Source organism: Typopeltis vanoorti, chromosome 8 (genome assembly GCF_054136105.1).
Source record: "Typopeltis vanoorti isolate ZY-2024b chromosome 8, IOZ_Tvanoo_1.0, whole genome shotgun sequence".
Lineage (NCBI taxonomy): Eukaryota > Metazoa > Arthropoda > Arachnida > Uropygi > Thelyphonidae > Typopeltis > Typopeltis vanoorti.
The window spans coordinates 39409474-39435665 of NC_143556.1; the positions used below are offsets into that span (position 1 = coordinate 39409474).

A 26192-nucleotide genomic window follows, 5' to 3' on the forward strand; every position below is an offset into this window, starting at 1 on the left:
TTTTTGGAAGTTTTTTCCACTTGGTTAGACTATAAATTATATATTTAGTTTAATCCTTTATCCAAGTGTAAGTAAACAAAGTTTGTGCCTGAATTATCCTCAGGACCGAGGCAACTTGTGGCAGAGGTGGACTGAGTTCTCATCACGTTCCTTAGCATCCCATAATGCAAAGCACATCTCCTTGCAGATGTGTACAATGCTATGCACTATGGGATGCTAAGGAACGTGATGAGAAGTCACCACCCAGTCTGGCTCCTTCAGTGGGAGCCAGACTGGGTGGTGACCCTTCCCATAGTGCATAGCATGGTATATGTCTGCAAGGAGATGTGCTTTGCATTATGGGATACTAAGGAAAGTGATGAGAACTCAGTCCACCTTTGCCATGAGTAAATGCCCTGGTCCTCAGAATACTTCAGGAGCAAACTTTGTTTGCTTACATTTGGATAAAGGATTAAACTAAATATATAATTTATAGTCTGACCAAGTGAAAAAAAAACTCCCAACAGAGTATCATATCGTTATCCACCCATTCTTGAATTCTCTTTTTGTCTAATTTTTTCAGTACTTTTACCTCTTCTCCTGAGATACTGATTGATCTATAATTTGCTAATTATATATTTCCATAATTATATTATGCTTTAACTAGTTGCCGCTCAAAAACTCTTAGAAGAACATTCATTTTCCTTATTCCCAGATACTTCTCCTGATCTTCTGACTATACTGCAGAGTTTAGTGGCTAGAAGGAGAGGTGATATGATTGAGACTTTTAAACTGTTGAAAGGTGGTTACAGAGTTGATACTGGGGGAGTTCTTTTGTTTGGTTGAACAGCGGGAAGGAGTGAAGACAAGAGGCCATCCCTGGAAGAAATTAAACCGTGAGCAAGAGGGTCAGGAGTGGTTTCTTTGCATGGAGGGTGGTTGAAACATGGAATGCATTCCCTAATGGAGCGGTGAGAGCAAGAACGGTCAATGAGTTTAAGGAGTGGTATGATAGACTTTGTATTTCCTAGAAAGGACCTCCCACAATGAGTCTTTTGACTCCATGGAGGCCTGGATAATAATTAATAATAATAATTAATATCACCCATAATAGTCTGTTTTCTCTTGTTTTCTAAGTCTTTAATATTTTCTTTTTTGTTTAAATTATTCAATTAATTATCCTCTTAAACAATCCATACAATTAGACTTATATAATTCAAATGATACCTACTTGTTTGTCTTCCTCTGCCTCTTCCTCTTCTGCAGCAGTGAGTTCCTGGGCATTGGCAAGATTATCAACGGCAATGGCCAAAAATACATTGAGTAAAGTATCTATAAAAGGTTAAGTAACTTTTCCATAATACAAAAATGAACTAGGTATGAAACTATAAAACTGCAAACAACAATTAAACCATGGTAATAATTCAAGTGGCATCCCACAACAGCAGAACTGGGTACACAAAAGCAGCATAAAAATTTTCTGGAAATTTATATTTGACATTGATATATACTGTATATATAATTACAATGTAATAACTGATTGCCAATATTGTTCTCTTGTCTCATTTAATTTTATTTTAGAATTATATTATATTTGCATGTTTGAACTGAATGTATATTTTAAATGAAAGTGTTGTAGGTTTCCCATAGAATAACCTTTAAGAATGATTTCATAATAGGGTATACTAAAAAAATAGCTGATAAAGGTGGTTAATGTTTGTAGACAATGATTGCTTAAGAGTCAAACCTAGATAACTGGTAAGAGATCTGAAACAGCTTATAAAACTCAGAGGTCATATTAATACCAACACTGCAGAGAACTGACCATGTATTTTGATGCAGGCAGTTCTCACTGATGGGGCTGGTAATCAGTAGTTCTAACTTAAGCTGTTGAAAATGGTTGGCCGAGTGGTTAGCGTATCTGCTCTCCAGCCAAAAGAATGCAGCTTCAAATCCTACCGTGGGCATGGGTGTTTGTAAATGTCTGTGAAAATACTAGTGCTGGGTGGTAGATAGCATTGGTTTAGATGATGATGGTAGTTACGGTTCGTTGTAGTTGGGGAATTGAATGGTGGAGAGAGAGCTGTAGAGTAAGTCTTTGGACTCCCTGGAGGTGTCACATAATAATAAATTATGAATAGAATACTGGATGATTTTAACTGACATCAGATTCTCAATGATGATCCGATTTGGTTTGTAAAATCTGATAGGTTGTAAAAGGTTTCGTTTCAGAAATGTACCTTCATTTTATGGTAAAGTAAAGTGATGCATGCTCTGGATAGGAAGACAAATCCATACATACAATGACATTCTTGGACTTTGAAAATAAATTTGATAGACTACCACATAAGAAGCTAGTGTATAAGCTGGAGAGATAGTAAGGGGATGTTTTCAATTTGGAATACAAATGTGTATTGAGAAGACAGTGCACTGCTGCTATGATAATGAACACAAATAACAGATACAAGTATCTGAATATAATCCGACAACTTATGTCTATCCCCTTTATGGGAGATAATACTTTACAAATCAGCTAATCTTTCCTAACATTTTATTGTATTGATTTTTTATTTTTTATTTTTATTTTATTTCATTTTTAGGAAAGTTATTGACCTTTTTAGTTATCTTACACAAGCTACTTAGGTGGTGCTTTTTGGAATTGTCAGTTATTGTTTAATTTGAGCTTAATGTACTGAAGATGCCTGTGACACACAGGCAAAAATTATACTATTAAATAAACTTTGTACTAGAGTTTTTTCCATTATTAATTTTGTATCGATAAGTATCTGAATAATACTTAATCAAGCTCTGATTAGGTCATGAGTGGATTGCTGTGTGCAAATCTGACTTCCTTCATATATGGTTGTTTGAGTTTACTTTTGTTTGCATGGTTTATGCAACTGTTTTGGATGAGTTTTTTTATGTACGGTATATTGAGTTTAGCTTTGCTCATTGTATCTTTACCATGCTGCTGGCATTCTTTCTTTTGCTTTGTACTTCTTGTGGTCTTGCTGATCACTATTCTCTTTATAACATTTTCTTTGCAACTCCTATTTATGCATTTAAACTCCCACATGATTTATCTTCCTCATCTCAGGTAGCAACCTGATACTTTCACTTCACACATTCCCCTTTGAACCAATTTCCATACACTGCTGACATCCATCCCTTGTAGTAATTATGCCATGGTACTGCTCCAAGATCCCCTAAGTTTGTCATTATCATTGGTTCTATAGTAGTTTCACATATATTTCTTGATAATGGAAAATTCCTCTGCTTATCTCTATTTCTTAGCAGGTGAGAGAATTCCTTCCATCTATAGTTAAGGTTCTCCGTTGTAGTTACTCACCCAGCTTTAATTGAGCTAATTTGTTAATGCATGTTCTCTACATCTTCCCTTGCACAACCTGTCCCAACAATATCGATCTAGAATATATTTTTCTTGTTGGACTCTATTTCACACCATGTAGACCCAAATGAACTGCCTCTCATGTCATTACAATTATGTTACCATCAATAATATAATCTCCTCCCATTCCATTTTTCTATTCTCCCTAAAAATGCATATTCTTATGCTCTATCTGTATAATTATATTATTCTCCATCAACCAAGACTTAATAATGCCAATGATGCCTGTTAAAGATACCAAGCTATTTTAAACCTAGTTTTACTCCATTTCCCAAGTAAACAAACAGACAAACAAGTCAAGTTTGCACCTGCAAGTGTTGCAAGTCTAGCTGACCCCACACGTAGTGCAAGACCAAGGCAACTCATGGTAAAAGTAGAATAAGCTCTGATCACTAATCTTAATATTTACCCTTAATGCAAAGCACATCTCCTGGAGGAGATGTATGATGCTTTGTATTAAAGGCAAGGGACCACTACCCAGACCGGTTTCAACCTTTATTGAGGTCTCATCAGTGGGAGCCAGGCTAGAAATACCAAGATTTTAGTAATACAGAGCTTATAAGTATTTTACCAGAACAAGTTACCATAAGGTGTTTTAACCTTATTAAATAAAAATCTCAGGAGGAGATATAAATGTAGAAAATATTTTACCTTGGGTATGATAAATGTTAAAGATACCAAGCTATTTTAAACCTGTCAGCCAAGTAATCTTATAGCACAATATACCAGTAATCTTTCTGCATGAGGCATGTTAAGGAAGGTTTAAAATAGCTCGGTATCTTTAACATTTATCATACCCAAGGTAAAATACTTTCTACGCCAATGATACCTGTCCAAATAATTAGCCAAATATTTTACCAGAACAAGTTACCATAAGGTGTTTTAACCTTATTAAATAAAAATCTCAGGAGGAGATATAAATGTAGAAAATATTTTACCTTGGGTATGATAAATGTTAAAGATACCAAGCTATTTTAAACCTGTCAGCCAAGTAATCTTATAGCACAATATACCAGTAATCTTTCTGCATGAGGCATGTTAAGGAAGGTTTAAAATAGCTCGGTATCTTTAACATTTATCATACCCAAGGTAAAATACTTTCTATGCCAATGATACCTGTCCAAATAATTAGAGGAAACACACGTATAAACCACAGTGAAAATTATTTAATTGTAAATATTTCATCCTAAGTATCTTAGGACATCATCAGTACAGTATTTAAACAAAAATTAGGAATAACATTGGGTATGATAAATGTTAAAGATACCAAGCTATTTTAAACTTTCCTTAACATGCCTCATGCAGAAAGATTACTGGTATATTGTGCTATAAGATTACTTGGTATCTATTAAATGGATAAGAATCCTATTTTGTTTTATAGCCAGTAAGTGAAACTCAAGATCGAGAACTACGATCTAAGAGTTTCAATGCCGAAAAACTATCGGCGAAGGCAATTCGAAGCAAAGGTGGAGCAAGCTCCCTCACTATTCTTGATATTCTCTCATAATGTAAAACACAGCTCTTAGGAGATGTATTATTGTTTTACATTATGAGGAGAGGTCACTACCCAGACCGGTTTCAACCCTTTTTGAGGTCTCATCAGTGAGTAGGTAGACCTAGGAAAATATCCAAGCTTAGTGAAAAGAACTTACATACCTTCACTATACGAATGCCATAAAGGTGAGCTTGTATTTTGTAATTAAAATGAAAAGCCAAAAGGCTAGTTTTCTGGCAATTTTGCCAGAAATTGCCAGAAAACTAGCCTTTTGGCTTTTCATCTTAATTACTTGGTATCTTTAACATTAAATTTGTTATTCCTAATTTTTGTTTAAATACTGTACTGATGATGTCCTAAGATACTTAGGATGAAATATTTACAATTAAATAATTTTCACAGTGGTTTATACGTGTGTTTCTTCTAATTATGAACGCACCACAGGTTTCGTTATTTAAAAAAAAAAAAAAAAAAAAAACTGTCCAAGTAAAACTAACAAAAGCCCAAAAATCCTCACAATAAAAATTCTTAATACTTCTGTGATTAGTGTATAAGGAATGCTATATAAACTTCAATTGCAAATATTGTAATCCACATACAACCATCCTTGAATCTTGTAATGAATGTCCCAATCAAGTTCAACAACTAAGAAAATATGTTGAGCAATTTTGTTATTTCTATTCTCATGTTCACTTTGTGAAGATTTTGCATTTCCAAATTTCACAAAACACTTTTTCTAGACACCCAACTTCAAATCTTTCAAGTATAATGAATAATATATTAGCCCTTTCATCTATCAAATTCACTCTATGCATCTACAAATGGCACTCCATTCCTTCTGCACAATCTACAAATCGACTTATTTGCAATTAATGCCATTTTTCTCAGTTAGGTTTTATCATACTATGGCAATGAACTTACAATATTAATATATATATCTCTCTTACTTTCTTGCTTTTGCTTCTTCCAGTAACGCTTTCATCCTTACACCTTTTGTTCAATTTTGTCACCTTTCAAGTGATTTGTACCCATCAAAGCACTCAATAATTTGAACTTTTGCTTTGTTGCATTCTAATAGCATTCAGGATGGAATACTTTAATGAATTACTCATTAACACCTCTACTATAACCTCTGCATACTGTAGTTTTGCTGTTTTAACTGAGTCCCCTTCCTCCCGCTCTTTATACTCCTTATGCAGTTGACTACTACCATTATTCATCTTGTGCAGCTACCACAGTATCCTCTTCTTCTAAATTTCATGCTTAATCCCTTTATTCATCTATTTGACAATTTTATTCAGTCTTTTAAAGACCTTCAGAATACATTCGAATATTAATGTTGTTCAATATGTTTTTGAACATACTGAACAATATCAATATGTTCTTGTCAGCTACCATACAGCATTTCTCTCCCTCCAGCTTAACACCTCATTATACACTATAGCTTCAAGCTGTCTCCTAAGCTTTTCAATAATATCAGCTTTGTAATTCTACATATATCCTCTCCTCACAGATGTCTAGCCACAACCCAGGTGATCACTTCATGATCATGCTCACTCACATTGACATCATTTAATGAAATGATCAGATCTAAAACTCTCAATCATTATTTGCCTCATTTCCATGCTGCTAAGATAGTTGTCTCTCAAGAATTCGAGAAATTCATTTTCCTTATTTCGAAATGCTATCTTTTCATTTCAATCTATATTGCCAAAATTATCACACAGTAATAATCTCATAATAATTGCCCTTCCCTTTTTCACTAATCAAAGTTGCTTATAGATTTCTTCATCACCACTCTGCACTTCCCCTGGCCTATAGCAGCATTCTCTTTTTAACACCATACTCACTCAAAACTATTGCCACTATTTACATCTCACATCTCCACCTTGTCTTGACATAATTCGTATTCTATCATCAACAGTTCTCTCTCCCCATGCGCGCGCGTGCGCGCGCACACACACACATACACACCTTCCTATCCTTGCCAGCCCTAGTTGATGGGATGGCTAGCATATCCACTCTTCAACAACAGGTAGTTGGTTCAAATCCTGCCGTCAGCACGGCACTGCTAATGATAGCAGATGAAGTGAAGCCAAAAACAATACAAAACAGGTGGGAGGGTGGCCATTCATTTGAAGCAGTCTAGTGTGAGATCGCAGCCAGTAAGACAAAATATACAGTTGGTTGTTGCTATAGGCCAGGGAGTTTTCAATGGTGGAGATATAAACTGGAAGGAAGAAAGATCACATGGTAGGAAGGAAATGGAATTTATACACCTACTGAGAGATAATTACTTGAGGTAGCATGTGATGGAGGAGACTAGTTAAGTGAGAGTATTGCAACTGTTCATAGAATCAGAAGAGTGTGATATGAGGAATATTCTGTCAAAGAGGGGTATATGTAGAACTACAAGTCAGGTGATTGTGACAAGCTTAGGAGGAATCTTAAATCTGTGCCATGACATAAAACATTGCAGGGTAAGGATGTTATCAGTGCATGGGAGATAGTTAAGGGTAATCTAGAGGAAGCAATATTAAATTGTATACCTAAGATAAGGAGGGTTAATCAGGTAGGAGTTAGATGGATGAGTAATATTATTAAATGTGAGTTACAGAAGAAGAAAATGCTGTTGAGGGTGTATAAGGAGAAAAGTGACCAGCAAACTCATGAACAGTACAAGGCTCAGGCAAGAGAGGTGATTCAGCATAACAAGGAAGGCAAAATCAAATTATGAGAGGAATCTATCCAAGCAGGCCAAAGGAAATCCCAAAGAGTTCTTTCATTATGTGGTATGTAAGAGGAAGAATGAGCATGGAAGATTAACCTTAATGGGTGTTGATGGTCACGAGATGACAGAAGCAGATAAAATAATGAACATTAATATAAATGAACATATTAACATATGCAGCTATTGTTGATATATGTGACAGACACTAATATAGAAACAGAGGTGGATGAATCGAAAATTCTTAGAATATTGCAGAATCTCAATGTAAATACAGCTGTGGGATTAGATGGGATATCAGTTCAGATTGGGCTAGAATGTGCAAGGTGAACTAGTAATGCCTCTGACTAGGCTCTTTAAGTCAGCTCTTATAGAGTTCCAAAGGAGTGGAAAGAGGACAAAATAATTTCCTTGTATAAGGGAAGTTCTAAGACTGCAGTAGTAAATTATAGCCAATCAGTATCTCAGGAGTGGTGGGAAAAGTACTGGAAAAATTTGTCAAAAAGATAATTCAAGAATGGGAGGAAAAAGATATGATATTGTTATGAGGGGTAACATGGCTTTGTGAAAGGTAGTAATGCCTTAGTAATTTATTAACTTTTCTTATAATAAAGTAACAGTTGAGTTGGATAAAGGAAATGGCTCAAGATGATTCTGCTGGATTTTCCAAAGGCATTTGACAGAATACCACATGTAACACTGTTATGCAAATTAGAACAAATAGGGATAGATATGTAGATAAGATTTGGAAAGGGGGGGGGGGGGGCAGTAAGGAAAAATCATGTGACTAATGGTGTGCCACAAAGTTCCATGCTATGACCACTACTGTTTAATTTGTACATAAACTGATATAAGAAATAATCTGAAAGGAAATATTTAGTTGTTTGCTGATGATGAGCAATTAGGTAGAGAAATATGTAATCAAGGTGATGTGGAGAGCTTGCAGGATGATTTAAATCAGCTGTCAGTATAGGAAAAAGATAATGGGTAACAGTTTAATGCCAAGAAATGTAAAGTTATGCATTTTGGGATAAATATATTACAAGTCATGTATGACACTGATGGCACTGTACTCCAGGAAATAGATCAAGCTTGAAATTTAGGAGTAGCGGTAGACAGAGAGTTAAAGTTAAGAGGACATATTGCTAAGGTAGCCCATAAGATTACTCGGCTAATGAAGAACACATTAACAAGTACAGATAAGGAAATTGTTATTCCACTTTATAAGGCCTTTATAAATACTCACCTAGATTACTGCGCTCAAGTCTAGTCCCCTGTGTCTCTTGATTAAAGATTCAGAGATGAGTCACTAAGATGGTGAGTGGTCTGGGTGAATGTTCCCTATGAGGATAGAGATATGTTAGAAACATTTAAGTTGCTTAAAGGGATTTATAGGATTGATTCAGGGGAAATGTTTCAACACCTGGCTAGAGGGACCAGAACAAAGGGTCAACCCTGGAAGTTGAATTTAAGTGTAGTAAGTTGGGGTGTGAGGACTAAATGTTTTGCTTGGAGAGTTCTGAGTGAGTGGAATGAGTTTCCAGAGTCAGCTGTGAGTGCTTTATGTGTTAATGGGTTCAAGGAGAGGTATGACAGATTGTGTGCACAGTTTGGATCTCCTACAATGAGTCTTTGGACTCTGTAGAGGTGCCCATACAATATTAATAATAATAATAAATATTTCATAATCCGTACTCGCCACATTGCCTGGCCTATGACAACATCCTATTAGATATACTATTCTATTGATCTCAACTTCACACCAAATAGCTTCAAAATCTTCACATGTACTACTATTTTCCACTTCCATTCTTGCAGGGACAATTCCTCTGCTATCATTAACAGTACTACCCTCCACTACCTTCCTATCCTTTTGTCAATTAACGATCCTGAGTTAACCAAGTTCACTCATACCAATTATCTTTGGTCATACTGATTTGATCAGTGCTACAAACTCAGCTCATTTATTTATGATACTCCATACATTAGTATACAAGCATAATAATTCTCCACTCTTTGAAGCCATCCAACACCATTACTCTGTATTCACTCTGCAATAACAGACCTCACTCTTCATTCTGACAATCCCTGTTTCCTGATCCTTACTTTGATTTTCATTCATATCCTGATCATCCCTGACATTTTGCACTACATCACACTGCCCTACCATAATCATTTCCTCACCTAAGTATCCCTCTTATTCTTCCTGTCTTTCTACAACCTGTTTCTCAACCTTTCTCTCTGATCTTTAGCAATAGCAATTTTGTATGAACCCTGTGTACTCTTAGTAAACAATAATCATTCCAAATGACCATCACCAAACCCATTCAAATGAATTCCATCAAATGGGTTAGATGGTTCTGGCAACCCATTCTGTAAAAAATGCCGCTATGTAAAAGAATCATGTCTAAACAGAAAAGAAATAAAGAAATTGCATGCATTTACAAATTAAATACTCTTCCTGACTAAGTTTAGCCATCTTGTCATTCAGTATCATTACTTCTCTTCTCAGTTCACTACTGTCATATCTGGACAACAAGCTAACCACTTTTCAAATGACACTATTATTCTTCACCTCCTGCAACAACTTCTTCAAATTCTTTTCACATTCTTTGTCTCACTATTCAAGTCGTTTGGAGCCCATTACTACTGCTGATCACTTCCTTCTATACAAAGCATTTGATGTTTGTTTTATTGTACCACCTGGAACACATCTTATTATTAACCACAATTTTAATGATTGAATGGCCATACAAAGGTACCTCATCATCTTTAGATATCTGCTTCTTTCTATTAACTTGTCATTTACATCTTTAGATACCTGCTTCTTTTTATTAACTTGTCATTTATATCTTTAGATACTTACTTCTAATTAACTTTTGCATTTACATCAGTTAATCTCTTCTTTAGATGTTCAATATCTTCCTCGACACATGTGAAAATGTCTGTGGTGGAATAACAACAGATATGATTGAAATAGGGCTTAAAAGTGACATGATTGAGAGAGAGAGAGAGAGAGAGCGAGAGCAAAAGTTTTGATTGAAAGAATAGCAGTATGATGGATGTAAAGAATGAAGAATTGGCTGTAGTGAGGGAGAGCTCAGTTATGTGGAATGATGCACACGACAAAGTGGGAGCTGCAACGAATGCAGAAACGTTTGACAAGTGGGTAAACTGATATTAGAAAGAAGTATGAGAAAGGAGAAAGGAATACTTCACTAAGAGAGAAGGAAAAATCAAAGGGCATCTTGTATGGCAATTCTATCATAAGAGATGTGATTGGCAAGAGATTGCCAAAATCATGCTTCCCAGATGCAAAAATTAATGATGTTAGTAAGGCTATTAGTTTGTTTTCCAACGACAGCTGTGGTCCTCCATTTATACTTGGGGTTGGATGGTTCTGGCAGCCCATTCTGTAAAAAATGCCGCTATGTAAAAGAATCATGTCTAAACAGAAAATAAATGAAGCCCAGGTAGTATCAACATGCCCAGAACGGTGGTGTCAGGGTGATGTAGCAGGCCCTGTGGTATCGTCAGTCCATGACTGCTATAAAGAAACTCAACGCAGAAATTGCTTGAATATTGCTACTTGGAATGTAAGAGGATTGAATGAATGTGGGAAATTGGCTCATGTGATGAGAGAGAGATGGAGAGATTGAATATTAGTATACTAGGAATAAGTAAAAACCTTTTGGAAAGGATCATCAGATTTTGAGTCGAAACTTCCAAATAGCAAGATATATAAAGTATACACGTCAGGTGGTGAAATGTCAAGGAGAGGTGTAGCATTCATTGTAGAGAAGAAAACTAATAAAAACATTATCCATGTCATCAAAAATCAGATAGAGTAATGGCAATTCTAGAGAATTCTAAACCTAGAGATACGCTGATCATTCAAACATATGCTCCTACAGAACAGAATGAGGAAGCAGAAATAGATAACATGTATGATGAAATAGAATGGTGTATAAATGAAGTTGAAGGCAAGAAAGATTGAGTTATTTGTGCTATGGGTTAACTAAACCGCAAAAGTTGGATCTGAGAGAACATCTACACACACGTGGATCAATTTGGACTTGGAATTCGGAATGAGAGAGGACAAAGACTGGTTGATTTCTGTAACAAGCACAGTCTCATCATAACTAACACTTATTTTGAGCAAAAACCCACAGAAAGATACACGTGGGAAAGTCCAGACAAAAATCAATTAGACTATATTGTGATCAGTAAACGTTACTTCAATGGAAAAGTAACGTTTAACTCAAAGGTGATGACAAGTGCTGACTGTAGATCTGATCATAGACTGGTCTTCACGAAGATGAATATTCACCTGAAAACAATAAAAATTAAAAGAAGTCAACCCCTAAAATGGGATCTGCAAATGGTACAAAATCCAATAGTAAAATCAAAATTTAATGACAATGTTTCAGAACTGCTGTTTGCACAGCTGCAAACAGCAGTGCAAACAGCAAGCAACTATCATAACATCTGCTAAAAACCACTTCAATAAATAAGAAGAAAGAAAGAAAAAAGCCATGGATAACACAAGAAGTAATCAACCTTATCGATGAAAGAAGAACATGGAAAAGGGGAGCAAATGAAGAAGAAAGATTAAGATATAAAACATTGGATAAAAGAATCAAACGGTTATGCAGAAGATTGAAAGAAAACTGGATAAATAGGCAGCGCACTGAGTTAGAAGAATTACAAAATAGGAACAAAACCAAAGAAGCATTCCTGAAAGTGAAAGAACTTAATAGAAAAGCAAAACGTACACAGTCTAATAAGATCAAGGACAAAGATGGAAACATAATCATTGATAAGGAAAAGAACTGATTGGCCGAGTGGATAGCATATCCACTCTCCACCCAAAAGGCTGCGGGTTCAAATCCAGGCGTAAGCATGGATGTTTGTCTGTGAAAATAGTGGTGGTGGTTGGCAGTAGATGGCGTTGGTGTAGATGATGAAGGTAGTTGCGGCTAGTGGAGAAGTGGAGATGGAAAGCTGTAGAGTAGGTGCCCTCCCTCGATGAGTCTTTGGACTCCCTGCAGGTGTTATGTAATAATAATAATAATAATAATAATAATAATAATATAATAATAAATGGAAGATAGGTGGAGTACTTATCAGGTCTCTATGATGATGATAATGGTAACATCATAGATGATTCATGACACCTTAAGTTAAATGTAACAACAGCTATCACTCTAGTGAGAAGAAAGGAGATAGAACATGTAATTAAGAATCTTCCTAATAATAAATCCCCTGAGTGTGATAATATCTCGGCTGAGCTTCTGAAAGCTTTGACTGGCAATAATAACAACTATTTAGTGGAATCCATTCAGGACATCTATAAAACAACAGAATTACCTGATGTCAAAATTTTTACATCTATCTGCATACCAATTCCAAAGAAAAATAATGCACAAAATTGCGAGGATTAAACTGTGAGCCTAATGTCTTATGCATCTAAAATTATTTTAGTTATTGTTAACAAACAAATCAAAAGAGCCTTAATCGGTGAACTGAGTGAAACAACAGAAAGGCTTCAGAAGAGGAATGGGAACCATTAATGCTATCCTGGAACTAAAAATACTAATAGAAAGATCGCTTGAAAGAAATAGGAACATTTACATATGCTTCATAGACTTTCAGAAGGCCTTTGACCAGGTAAAACATAATAAAATGTTCGATATATTAGATAAATTAAACATAGAAAATCATATACTTAAGGCTATAAAAATGATTTACACCAAACAAAAAATGCGGCTGTTTAACTCTGAGGCTTCTGTAGTGAAAATAAAAAGGGGAGTTAGACAAGGTTATATCCTTTCACCTAATCTATTTAATATTTACAGTGAGACAGCGATGAAAAAGATTGAAAAACAAAAAATAGGAATTAGTATCAATGGTATAAAATACAACAATCTTAGAGATGCCGATGATACCATCCTAATAGCAGAAAACAAAAACAAATTGATCAAATTACTGCAGCTACTAGTTGAAGAAAGTAAAGAATTTGGATTAGATATAAATGCAAAAAAGACCGAATTTATGAAAATCTCAAAAGAAAACAGATCCGAGCCAGAAATATTCATAAACAATATGAAAATTGAACATACAACAGAATACAAATATTTAGGCACCTACTTTACTGCAGATGGAAAGCAAGATAAAGAAATAAAAATAAGAACAGCCATAGCTAAAGATGCCTTCGGGAAAAATAAAGATCTGCTCAGAAGTTCTGTGGGTTTTGAGACAAAGAAAGGAATGATAAGAACATTAGTGTGTGGCCAGTTTTCACATATGGAAGTGAGACCTGGATATTCAAGAAGAGAGTAAGACAACATATAATGGCTTTTGAAATGTGGTGCTACAGGAGAGCTCTGAAAATCTCATGGACAGAACATGTGACAAATACAGATGTCCAACAGAGAATGAGAACACAGAGATCTTTATTGCAGGACATGATCCAGAGAAAGATGAGATTGGCGGAAATGTACCGAGAGGTTCAGCAGTACAGAGGATACTAACAGTTTTAGAAGGAAAAATTCTGGGAAAAGGATCAAGAGGCAAAAAAAGAAGGACATGGCTTGAAGATATAAGATCATGGACAGGATCACATGGCTATGCAGAAACAAAAAGGAAAGCCACCAACAAAGAGATCATGTTGGAGGCTTAATGGATTTTTTACAACACTCAGAAAGGATTAAAACAGAATTTAATACTTCCTATATTTCGTCCTAGTCACTAGGACATCTACGGGGATTACAAAAACAACTAATGGAACATTAACACAAATATCATACAATACTAAGTCCAACCACGTGGGTGACACTAAAGTCCTATCTAGGTGGAGCTCCCTCTAAGGGCGGTTGTAGGTGGCCTGGAATGTAAGGTGGGACCTCTGGTGATGAGTGTTTCCCAAATCTTCAGAAGCTTAATGCAACTGTATTTATTAAGATTCGGTTGATTTCTGAGAGCTGCTGCTGCTTCTAAGAATAGTCTCTCTTTCTTGAATTTGCTGTGGTGAAGCATGGTAGTTTTCTTCCATGATACTCTGTGGGTGGTGTCCAAGCAGGTCAGCCAAGCCTGAATGACCATAGTTGTGTTTACAGATGTAAGACTTGTGTTCCTTCAAGCAGATGGATGCTGATCTGCCTGTCTGTCCAAAGTATGCCAGCTTACTTAAGCTGGCATACTTTGGACAGACAGGCAGATCAGCATCCATCTGCTTGAAGGAACACAAGTCTTACATCTGTAAACACAACTATGGTCATTCAGGCTTGGCTGACCTGCTTGGACACCACCCACAGAGTATCATGGAAGAAAACTACCATGCTTCACCACAGCAAATTCAAGAAAGAGAGACTATTCTTAGAAGCAGCAGCAGCTCTCAGAAATCAACCAAATCTTAATAAATACGGTTGCATTAAGCTTCCGAAGATTTGGGAAACACTCATCACCAGAGGTCCCACCTTACATTCCAGGCCACCTACAACTGCCCTTAGAGGGTGCTCCACCTAGATAGGACTTTAGTGACTAGGACGAAATATAGGAAGTATTAAATTCTGTTTTAATCCTTTCTGAGTGTTGTAAAAAATCCATTAAGCCTCCAACATGATGTCCTCACAGCACTTAAGTCTCTACACATGAGGACCAACAAAGAGAACTGGAAGGACAGGGTGCTGCACTCAAGAAGCTACATGAAGAAGAAGGCTATTAGCATGCCAAAGAGTAAAGTGAAAGAACTGATTGTTGTCGATGTAATAATAATTTGAAAGGAGAAAAGTATGGCATAATGGAAGACATGAAAGAATTCCTTAAAGCAGCAAAAGAAAACATTGAGAAAGTTAAGATTTTGAATCTGTTGCCACAGCATGACAGAGTTGAGCTGAGAAGGAGGGCCATAATAGTGAATGACTCAAGGTGTAGGTTATGCAGGAGGAATGATGTGGTTTGTGGCTGTGTGGGGTCCGTTTGACAGACAAAAGGACTTATAAAGGAAAGATGATTTGTATCTGAATAGATTTGGTGTTCAGTCTGGAAAAAGTTGCCGAATGAAGTGAAAATGGGTGTGCAAAATCAGGGAAAGTAGAGCTTTTAGGACAAGAGCTGTTTAGTTGGTATAAAGATATCAATGAGGCAGTTGAGTGTAAGGATGTACATAAAGTCCCTAAGTTAGTACCACTGGTAACAAAACAATGGGATAGTTAGCATAAAGCATCAGGATAACGGTGGACGTAAGAAGCTTTTGCACTTTATGTACACTAATGGCAGGAGCATTCAGAACAAGGGGAAGGAGTTTTGGGCATTGGATAGTTCATCTGGATCAAGATTGTTGGCATTAGTGAGACATAGCTGACATCTATCCCACTATAGTGGGATGGATGTGAAGGGTATAGTGTTTTCAGGAAGGTTGGAAAGAAAAGAATGGAGGAGGGTGTTATTGGTTACTCGAAGAACTACAACCAAAGAGGTTAGAAGCTCAACCTCAGGTCAGTGAAAATAGCACATTTGAGGCTATCTGGTGTGAAATGGAGACCAGCAGAACAAAATATACAGCTGGATGCTTTTACAGACCAGAGGATGGAAAGGATGATGGGAATAGTATGCATTAGCAAATAAGCTCAATGAGTGGAGGGCAGGTAATTATTATGGGAGAACTTCAAATATGGGAGAATAGATTGGCAGGAGGAAAGGACATAGGGGAGGTAGGAAATGAAATGTATGGAGTTACCAAGGAATAATGACTTGAGGCAGCATGTGATGGAATATACTTAGGATTTGAGAATGCTAGATCTAGTAATTGCATCAGAGAATTTGTCTATAACCAATATGACCATATTTCCAACAATTGGTGAGGATGATCACATGGTCATGACCTGGAAACTGGCTAAATGTGTGGAATTTTCAGTTAAGAGGGGGGGGATATGTGGAATTGCAGGACTGGTAAGTATGGAAAACACAGCAGACTGCTTGGACTAGTGCCATGTGAAACTGCAAGGGCTGGATGTTGATAGTGCATAGGAAGTGAAAAAGAGTGTTTGAAGAAGTAATATAACACTGCATACCTAGAGTCAGGTGAATAAATCAAGTCGGAGTTAAATGGATGAATACTATAATTAAGCAGGAGCTGAAAAAAAAAAAAAATGTGTGGAGGGAATTCAAGGAAAAATGTTACCAGCAGGTTACATGCTTTCAATATGCTGCAAGTAGTTCTTTCAAATAGTTCTTTTGATGTGTTGCAAATAAAAGGAAGAATGTAAGAATAATTTTAATGAATGCCAATGGTAGGAAGGTAACTGAATCAGCTGAAATAGTTGAATTACTAAGTGAACACTTTGGAATAGTATACCATCCAGGTGGAGATATTGCAGTAATGAGAGAGGCAAAGACATATATGGGAATTAAGGTAAATGAAATGGAGGTGCGTAGCATATTACAAAACCTTAATGTGAATAAGCTGTGGGATTTGATGGTATACCAGCTCAAGATTTACGTGAAGCAGTGAGGGAATTGTCAGTGCCCTTGATTACATTGTGTAATCTAAGTCTCAGCTCTGAGTTAGTCCCAAGGAGAATGGAAAGAGGAGAAAATAGTTCCATTGCATAAAAGTGGCTACAAGACTGATGTAGCAAATTTTGCTTGGTCAAGAGCAAAATACAGGAATGGATAGACAGAAATGGGATGGGGGCAACATGGTTTTGTGAATGGTAGGTAATGTCTCAGTAACTTGCTCACATTTTGTAATACAGTGACAGCTGAGTTAGATAAAGGTTTATAGTGGTTTATAGTGATACTGCTGGACACTTGGCAAAAGCCTTTGATAGCACACCACATGGAATTCTAGTCAATAAACTGCAAAACACGGGAAAGGATATAAAGTTCGTGAAGTGAATAACAGGGTGGTTGATGGAGATATATCAGAGAGTAGTTTACTCAGGAGTAGAGTCCAGAAGAAGGCCTGTAACTAGAGGCATGCCATAGGGTTCTGTTTTTGGCCTGCTTCTGTTTAATTTGCACATTAATGATATAAGAAAGGATCTGAGAGGAACTGTTCAGTTGTTTGCCAATGATGTAAAATTGGAAAGATCTCATTAATACCGATGATGTTAAAATTTTGCAGAACAATTCAGATACACTAGCTGTCTGGGCAAAGGAAAATGGATGTCAGTTTTTTAATGTGTTTTACTGTATACAGTGCGGGCTTAACACAGTAGGCAAGTAATGCATCGCATTCAGGAGCCTTCTTCAAGGGACACTTGAAGTGAGTAGAAAAAATAAAATAAAAACACATTTTAATATTAGTATTTATTAAATGTGGATATGCACTAACTATATTGTAATAAATACTGTGACTTTTATTATCATTTAACAAAAGCTGCAAGTTATTTTTAGCTATGTATACCATAGAGCTCATAGAAGCACTAGACGAGTCAGGCACTCACCTGGGGCATCATGTTACAGGTGCGTGCCTCATGACCAGTTAGGTCGTGAGGCACACACACGTGTACCTGGCTTAACCGCTATTACGAAGTGAGGTTTGGGCATTTTTTATGGAACAGACCTCACGTGTTGTTTGTAAATCATCGAATTGTTGATTGCTAAACACACAGTTAATTAACACTGAGATAAGTAGATTCAAAATTTAACCTAAGGTTTCACAAATTATAGCAAAATTTATGCATTTTTTAAAGTATTTATTTATATTTTTATTTACATTTATTTTTTTTATGCCTTACCAAATCTTTTGTTCAATAGATTTTTTTTCAGAATAAAAGTACACAAATTTACATAAAATATGTGTTTTGATATTTTTAACTTTTAAATTTTAACTACATTTAAAAAAAAAAGGAATGGATACTCCACTTAAAACTGCATTGGGGTGCCAGGACCCCTAAAGCTGGCACTAACTGTATACTACATTGATGGAACTGTACTCCAGGAAATTGATGAAGCTAGAGATTTGCAATGTTAGTGGATAGAGAGTTAAAGTTTGGAGGGTACATAGCAAAAGTGGCAAAGCAGCTCATTGGATTACTTGGTTACTGAAGAATACTTTGATGAGCAGGTTATTATTCCTCATCATAGAGCTTTCATAAGATCCATCTTGACTACAGCATGCAGATCTGGTCAACTAGGTTTCTTGGTAATGAGGAAGAGGTGGAGAGGATCCAGATGTGAATGACCAAGATGGTAGCAGGTCTATGGAATGAACCTTATGAGAACAGGTTGAAGATTTGTGGGATACAGAAATTTGTTTACATGCAAAAAAGATGTGATATGATTGAGATGTACAAATTACTGAAGGTTTTTTCCCAGATTAATACAGAGGATATTTTCAGAACAAGCCTGGTGGTGGGAGAACTAAGGGCCATCCTTGGAAACTGAGCAAGAGTGTAGTTAGCAAGGGTGTGAGAACTAGATTATTTTGCTTGAAGATTGGTGAATGAGTGGAATTGGTTCCCAGAGTCTGTTGTGGGTGCCATGACTGGGAATGAGTTCAGAGCGAAGTATGATAGATACTGTGCAAATGTTGGATAGCACTTGGCATGATTATTTAAGTTAAGGGATATTACATCCCATATTGTTTCATAGCCGAATATAGAAACTATATAAAGTTTGCAGAGTCCAAGCGTAAGCAAATACCTGGATAGTGCAACACCTAACCCATTTGGTAGTGCAACACTGAAGCAACTCATAGTAAGGGTGGAGCAAGCTCCATTCACTATTCTTGGTATTTATCCATAATGTGAAACTGAGCTCCTAGGAGCTGTATTGCTGTTCTACATTATGAGATGAGAGAAGGTCACTACCCAGACCGGTTTCAACCTTTATTGAGGTCTCATCAGTGAGTAGGTAGACCTAGTTAATACCAAGTTTGTAGCGAACAGAACTTACATACCCTACTATAAGAATTACCAAGAAGGTGTCCTAATAAATGACTAATTATAAGAAGAGCCAAAGGCTTCAATTCGGTGATGTGAAATTATTTAAGTTAAGGGATATTACATCCCATATTGTTCATAGCCGAATAAGGAACTCAAAGAGTTTCATGCCGAATATAGAAACTATATAAAGTTCGGCGAAGCCAAGCGTAAGAAAATACCTGGATAGTACAACACATAACCCATTTGGTAGTGCAACACTGAGGCAACTCATAGTAAGGGTGGAGTGAGCTCCGTTCACTAATTAGTAACTTGGCATGATGTTTAGGACCTCCTTTGATGAGTCTAAAGATTCTATGGAATAGACTATAATAATAATAATAATAATATATTTAACCTGACTCTTCATTTTTGTTAACTCTTGCCAAGCTCTTCAACATCACTTCCATCAATTCTCTGATTATTCCTGGTATGGAAATAATCAGAGAAAGGTTAGGGCATTTTGGAATGCCTAACCTTTCTTTGCACTTTTCACACACTATGATATGCTCCTTCTTATAATTTAATCTAACACTCAATAATTCTTTAACATTTTTGGGCATATACATAAAACAATTGTCTCATTGTATCAACTGCAAAAAAAAAAAAGTCTAGAGAAAAGCTCAATATTTGAGAGTTGAAACCCTTGCTGTCACCATTTTTGTAACATTAACTAGCATGTCCATATTAATCAAAATAACAATCGAGCAAACACTTTTAGAAACTGCAATATCACAGTGCAATGATTATATCTATTCTGCCTATCGCACAAAAGCACTAATATAAAAATCTACATGATATAAATAAGAAAAAAGAAAATACTTTTTTGTATCATCATTCAAATATACTGCTACTTCTCTTTACGACATTGTTGAGACTAATGATGAAATACAATTAACGAAAAAATGAAAGCAAATTTTAGAAAGGGCAAAAAAACTTGAAAAAACTGTGTTTTCCAAGTTGTGACAAAATCAAAACCACCATAAAGCAATATTCCACCTAAAGAAATATTTGTGCTAAAAACTTTAAAATAACACCGAAAAAAAAAGTCATTATAACCAAAGCAGATAAAGATAATGCAACTGTTATTATGGATGAAAAAGAGCTATAATATTGATGGAATATAACAGAGTATAACATGGATCAAACAGAATGGCAGTAATGGCGGTGTGGCTAAAATACGTGATTGACAGCAAAGAAATATAAGTATCATGAGTTGGGGAGGGGACATGAGATGGCAATGGATGTGACATTAGGTAGTGCAAATGATGATATGAAGGATCTGAAGGATGATGTTGACAGTGTAAGTGAATCTAAAGTGAGGGTTGCAGGCTTAGAGAGGGAGACAGAGGTACTGAGAGAGGAAGTGGAAAGTATGAAAAATGGGTTGATTTGTATGAAGAGAGAGATTAGGGGACTTGGAAGGCTAGGTGATTTGAGACAAACAAAGAGAGGCAACAGAAAGTTGCAGAAATGAGAGGACAGACACTGAGAGAACCTAGAAAAGAGAAGGAATGAGAGAAAGGCAGATGATAAATGATGGAAAAAGAAGAGAGAGTATGGGAGGTGAGTGATGTATACAGATTTAATGATTCATGGCATGCAGAATAAGAGCACTTGCCTGATGAAATAATAAAGATTATGACAATGACAATAAAACAAGGTGAAAATGCAGATGAGATGACAGTGATGATCTTAGAGGAAATGCAAATGAGGTGATAAGATATCTGAGGAAACAGAAAAGAGCTATATATATATATATATATATATATATGGGCAATAGACTGCATCTCAACATAACAGGATGAAGCCAGTTGAGAGACTGTTGTTCTCTGGGCAAGTGAGAGTGTTAGGACAAGGAAACTAGAGTTATTCCAGATAGTAACAGGGGTGGATTCCTGTGGGGAGAATCACTTGGAAGATGGAAGAATGTATGATATATTGCAGAGTCAAGTGGAGTCTGGAGAGAAAATAATAGGTACTGAAATGGTGACAATGCATTGATGTGTCTTTATACAAATACCAGGCGTATCAGGAATAAAGAAAATGAATTGGTTGTACTGATAGCCTCAGCCTGTCCAAAAATTGTTAAAGTCAGTCAAGCATGCTTGACAGAACATGATGACTAATAAAGGAATAAAGGTAAAAGGGTATAGCATATTTCAACAGGACAGAAAGAACAAATCGACTGAAGTGTTACTTGGGATAACTGAGTGAGAGATCATATACAAAATTGGCAGTAACACAGTAACATTATTTGTGCATGGAATCTGCATGGAATTGTTAATTACATGCAGATTCATGCACAAATAATGTTACTCTCTTGGGTCTGGCTCCCACTGAGGATGGATTTTCTTCCTGGGTAATAGAGCAATTCTGCCTTAGTGGTAAGTTTTTGCCTGTCACTGGGTGGAGCAACTATTGAGTTAAGTTTCCTGCCCTGAAGTAATTCAGGTCAGGAGAGTGATCCTTTTGGGTCACTCGGTGAGATTTAAAATGATCTTGTAGATCATTCAGAGTATTTGGAGAGGTACCCTTGCTTTAAGAGTACCTCATTAAGGGTCAAAACTGGTCTGAGTAATGACCCTTACTATCATGCACATCCAAAAGGGGGTGCATGATTTGCATTATGGGATACTAGGATACTAAGGCAACTGATGTGAAATCATTTGCCTCTATATACAAGTAGCCTAGTCATGAAGATATTTCATGCACAAACTTTGTTTGCTTACACTTGTAAAATATAATTTCTTGGCAAGCTTCATCGAAATTTGAGAGGATGATGAATGTGTGAAAAGGAACAGGTTTAAGGAGTGATATCATAGGCTTTGTACTGCCTAAGATGAGCTTCTGGTGACAAGTCTTGTAACTCCATGGAGGTACTGAACATAATAATAATAATAATATAAATTAAAGATGCCAAGAAATTATGTTCTTGGCATCTTTATTAAAGTGCAAGAAAACAAAGTTTGCACGTGAAGTAATTTCGTGACTGGGCAGCTCGTATATAGAGGCTAATGACTGAACATCACTTGCCTTAGTATCCCATAATGCAAAGCACATATGCTTATGGACATGTACAGTAGTGCACTCAGGATTTAATCTTAGGAAGGGGGGCGAGTTGAGTAGACTATTTGAGAATACACATTACACATCGAATATGACCTATGACTGAGCATCTACAATGATTGCTAATTCATGAGTAGTATAGAAATAGAAGACACGACACAACATAAATAAAAAAGAAATGAATTTTAATTAGGAAAAGATTTTTGGAAAATTTTGCAGTGTTTTCCCTTTTTCTTTGGAGGGGGGGGGGGCATGGCCCCTTACCTCCCCTCTGGGTGTGCCACTGGACATATATAATGCTATGCATTATGGAAAGGGTCTACATTACTTCAACCTTGGTATCACTTCTGGGTCTGGCTCCCACTGATGAGACCTCAATAAAGGTCGAAACTGGTTTGGGTAGTGACTCTTCCCATAATGCACAGCATTATATATGCCTGTAAGGATATGTTCTTTGCATTATGGGATACTAAGGCAAGTGACGTGAAGTCTGAGCTGCCCAGTTGTGAAATTGCTTCACGCACAACTTTGTTTGCTTACACTTCGATAAAGGATTAAACTAAGAATATAATTTCTTGGCATCTTTAATTTATAGTACAACCAAGTGAAAAAACTTTCAATAATAATAATAATAACAGAAAACTGAACAATCCACTTAAAGATTTCTCTACATATGAGATTATAGATTGGTATCTTAGCAAATCTTGAAAATCAATGTGCATAAATCATTAAAAACAATTATGCTTTGGCTCAAAGAAATTGCCAAAAAAAAAAAAAAAAAAAGCTTTTACCATGTTACACTACATTGGATATATATAGTCCAAATATTCACAAATGCAAGCTACCTGCCCCCCTTTCCTCCTCTAGTCAAACAGTAACACAGGCAGCCCCACCTACAGACTTACCAATTAGAAAAATCACTTTCTCCATAGACAACTCACTCTCTCTGATTAAAAGTTCATTCACTTTAAAACTATAATAATAATAAATCTTACCTGAAAAATTCAGACATCATGGGCAGCTTATATTACTTTATTGCTTACTAATGTACCAGTGATAGAGATCATTGACCTCATTCATCCATATTTTCACCTTTAACATTTTTGAGTTATTTCAATTGACACTTATTTAGGTTATTTTTCATGGAAAGGAAAAATATACAATCAGGTAGAAGGGACTGAAATGGTTCCCCCCACATACGTATACACTGGCAAATTTCAATATGCAATTTCTAGAAAACTGAGCAAGCAACACATCTGCACATAAAACAACAATCCAGCTATGCTCTCCAGATGATGTATTTGCTATTTGGCCTCATAGTCTAGACATATTAGACACATTTTTACTACAGCAAAATAGCCAATATTCTAAAATACACTTTACTATAGAAAAATAAACCAACAAATGTCTCTCCTTCTAGACACTCTCTGGTGACACTACCAAATGGTCCATTACCCTTTCCTGTTTATAGAAAACTCACATATACATGCGTCTTCTTAAACAAGCAATCACACACCATCCATCCATCCCAACAATATGTCATCCTAAAAACACTTAATAGAACTTTTGGTTCAATTGACACAGAATGTTAAACCGAACTCAGATACCTTTGAAACACTTTTATATCCAATGGCTACAATCCCTACAAAATAGATAAAATACTGCATGGCCACATCCCTTCCGTAACCAAACATGACAAGATCCCAGCAACTGGATTCCGATACTATATATGCAGACTGAATCTGAAAAGTTCTTCACAAATATAATTATCATCATGAAACTTTTAAACCATATATTTCACTATCTACATTTATTCATTCTCCCAGGATCTGATTCACTCTCTTACACATCCTGTAATGTATTAGTGTCTTTCACCTGTATTGACCGGTCTGTAAATATCTGCCTTGCAGAAGATAAAAACTATACCTATGATCATAAGTAGAAGAAAATGATTGTTTGGGTTGGTACAAATGATTTCAGATGTGAGAAGTATTCTGTGAGGGAGAATGCAAAGGAGTTGTTAGAAGAGACAAAATTGAAGAGCAAGAAGGTGAAGATTGTATGTCTCCTACAACTACGATAGAAGAGAACTGAGGAGGAGGGCATTGATAACACTGGCCAACAAAAAAATTTTTTTTTTCTGCTGATTATGATCTGACACTTGTTTTTTACTAATTTGGGTGTGCTGATTTCAAATATCAAACTCATTTTTCTCTATCAAGTGAGGTTTTTCCTCTATTGCATTTTCTTTTTGCTAATTTATAAGTTTTTGATAGTTTTAAGGAGGCAGTACTATTTAGAGGATCAAAAAAATCGATTTTTTAATATTATTTTCTGAAAGTATGTACTTTTAAAAATCTGTTCCTAACTTTTTATCAAGAAATTCAAAAAATTCCCGAAGATATAGCCTATTATTCAAAGCTGTGCGCAAATCAGAATCGGATCACTCACCGCTCTCGCCTGTTAGTAAACGAATAAATGCGTAAGAACCTGCAAGCACGTACTGGCGCTTTGAATGCGAGAGAGGCCGATAACCGACCTAATACATTTAGGTAATGAAAAGTAGGCGATGACAACTGCCTAAAACAAATGAATGCTATATACATCATAGCGGACAAAGAATGATCGAAATCAGTCAATTGTTAATCGACCGTGAAAGTATGATGAGCGCTTATAACGTTTCAATAAAGTCTCTGGTTTTTTTTGTCTTGTTAATTGCATGTTAGTTGGCAGTGAAGAAAATACATCATGTCTACTACTCGAAAATGTGTCAATAGTGTAGATTCCTTCTGCTATATTTGTGGCAGCTTTACTGTTTCCAGTCAAAGGACAAATATCACTGATTTCATTAAGAAAGTGTACTTTGCATACTTTGACGTAAAAATTGCAGGTCAGGACAATTCATGGGCTCCAAATAAAGTGTGTAAGTCGTGTAGAAAATTTACAACAGTGGAGCAAGGGAAAACGCCAAAAATTAGCTTTTGGCATTCCCATGATTTGGCGTAAACCGAAAAATCATGTAGATGATTGCTATTTTTGTTTAGTTCAGACTTCTGGTTATAATAAGAAGAATAAATAAAAATTGTGTATCCAAATCTCGACTCAGCAATTCGGCCAGTTGCTCATTCCAATGAAATAGCCGTGCCAATTTATAAAGGACTTCCTTTACTTGAGAACGAGCATGATCGGGATATGCCAGATGTTCTTGAGGAGCAAGACCCGGATGTTGATTTAGACAATGAAAATTTAATTTCTAGTTCTGGACCACAACGTTTTACTCAAGCGGAATTGAATGACTTAGTAAAGATAAGGAATCATCGGAATTGTTAGCTTCAAGATTAAATGAAAAAAACTTACTGGAGCAAGATACGCAGATAACTTTTTATCGTAGCAGGGAAAGTAATCTTGTACAATATTTTAAACACGAGTGTGGGTTTGTTTACTGTAACAATGTGTCAGGTTTACTAACTGAAATGAGTGTTGTACAATATCATCCAAATGAGTGGTGTTTATTTATCGACAGTTCAAGCAGAAGTCTCAAGTGTGTCTTATTACACAATGGGAATGTATATGGCTCAATTC

At 36.1% G+C, this 26192-nt stretch overlaps 1 protein-coding gene across 1 annotated transcript in view; it reads right to left on the bottom strand.

The window, feature by feature from the left end:
- Window positions 1-26192, bottom strand: part of LOC150103937 (voltage-dependent calcium channel type A subunit alpha-1-like) — a 1762795-nt gene that overhangs the window by 1310987 nt on the left and 425616 nt on the right. Inside the window, exon 16 of the mRNA XM_090397103.1 lies at window positions 1211-1311. Coding sequence (XP_090253229.1) covers window positions 1211-1311 — 101 coding nt within the window. The remainder of the gene's footprint in view (window positions 1-1210; window positions 1312-26192) is intronic.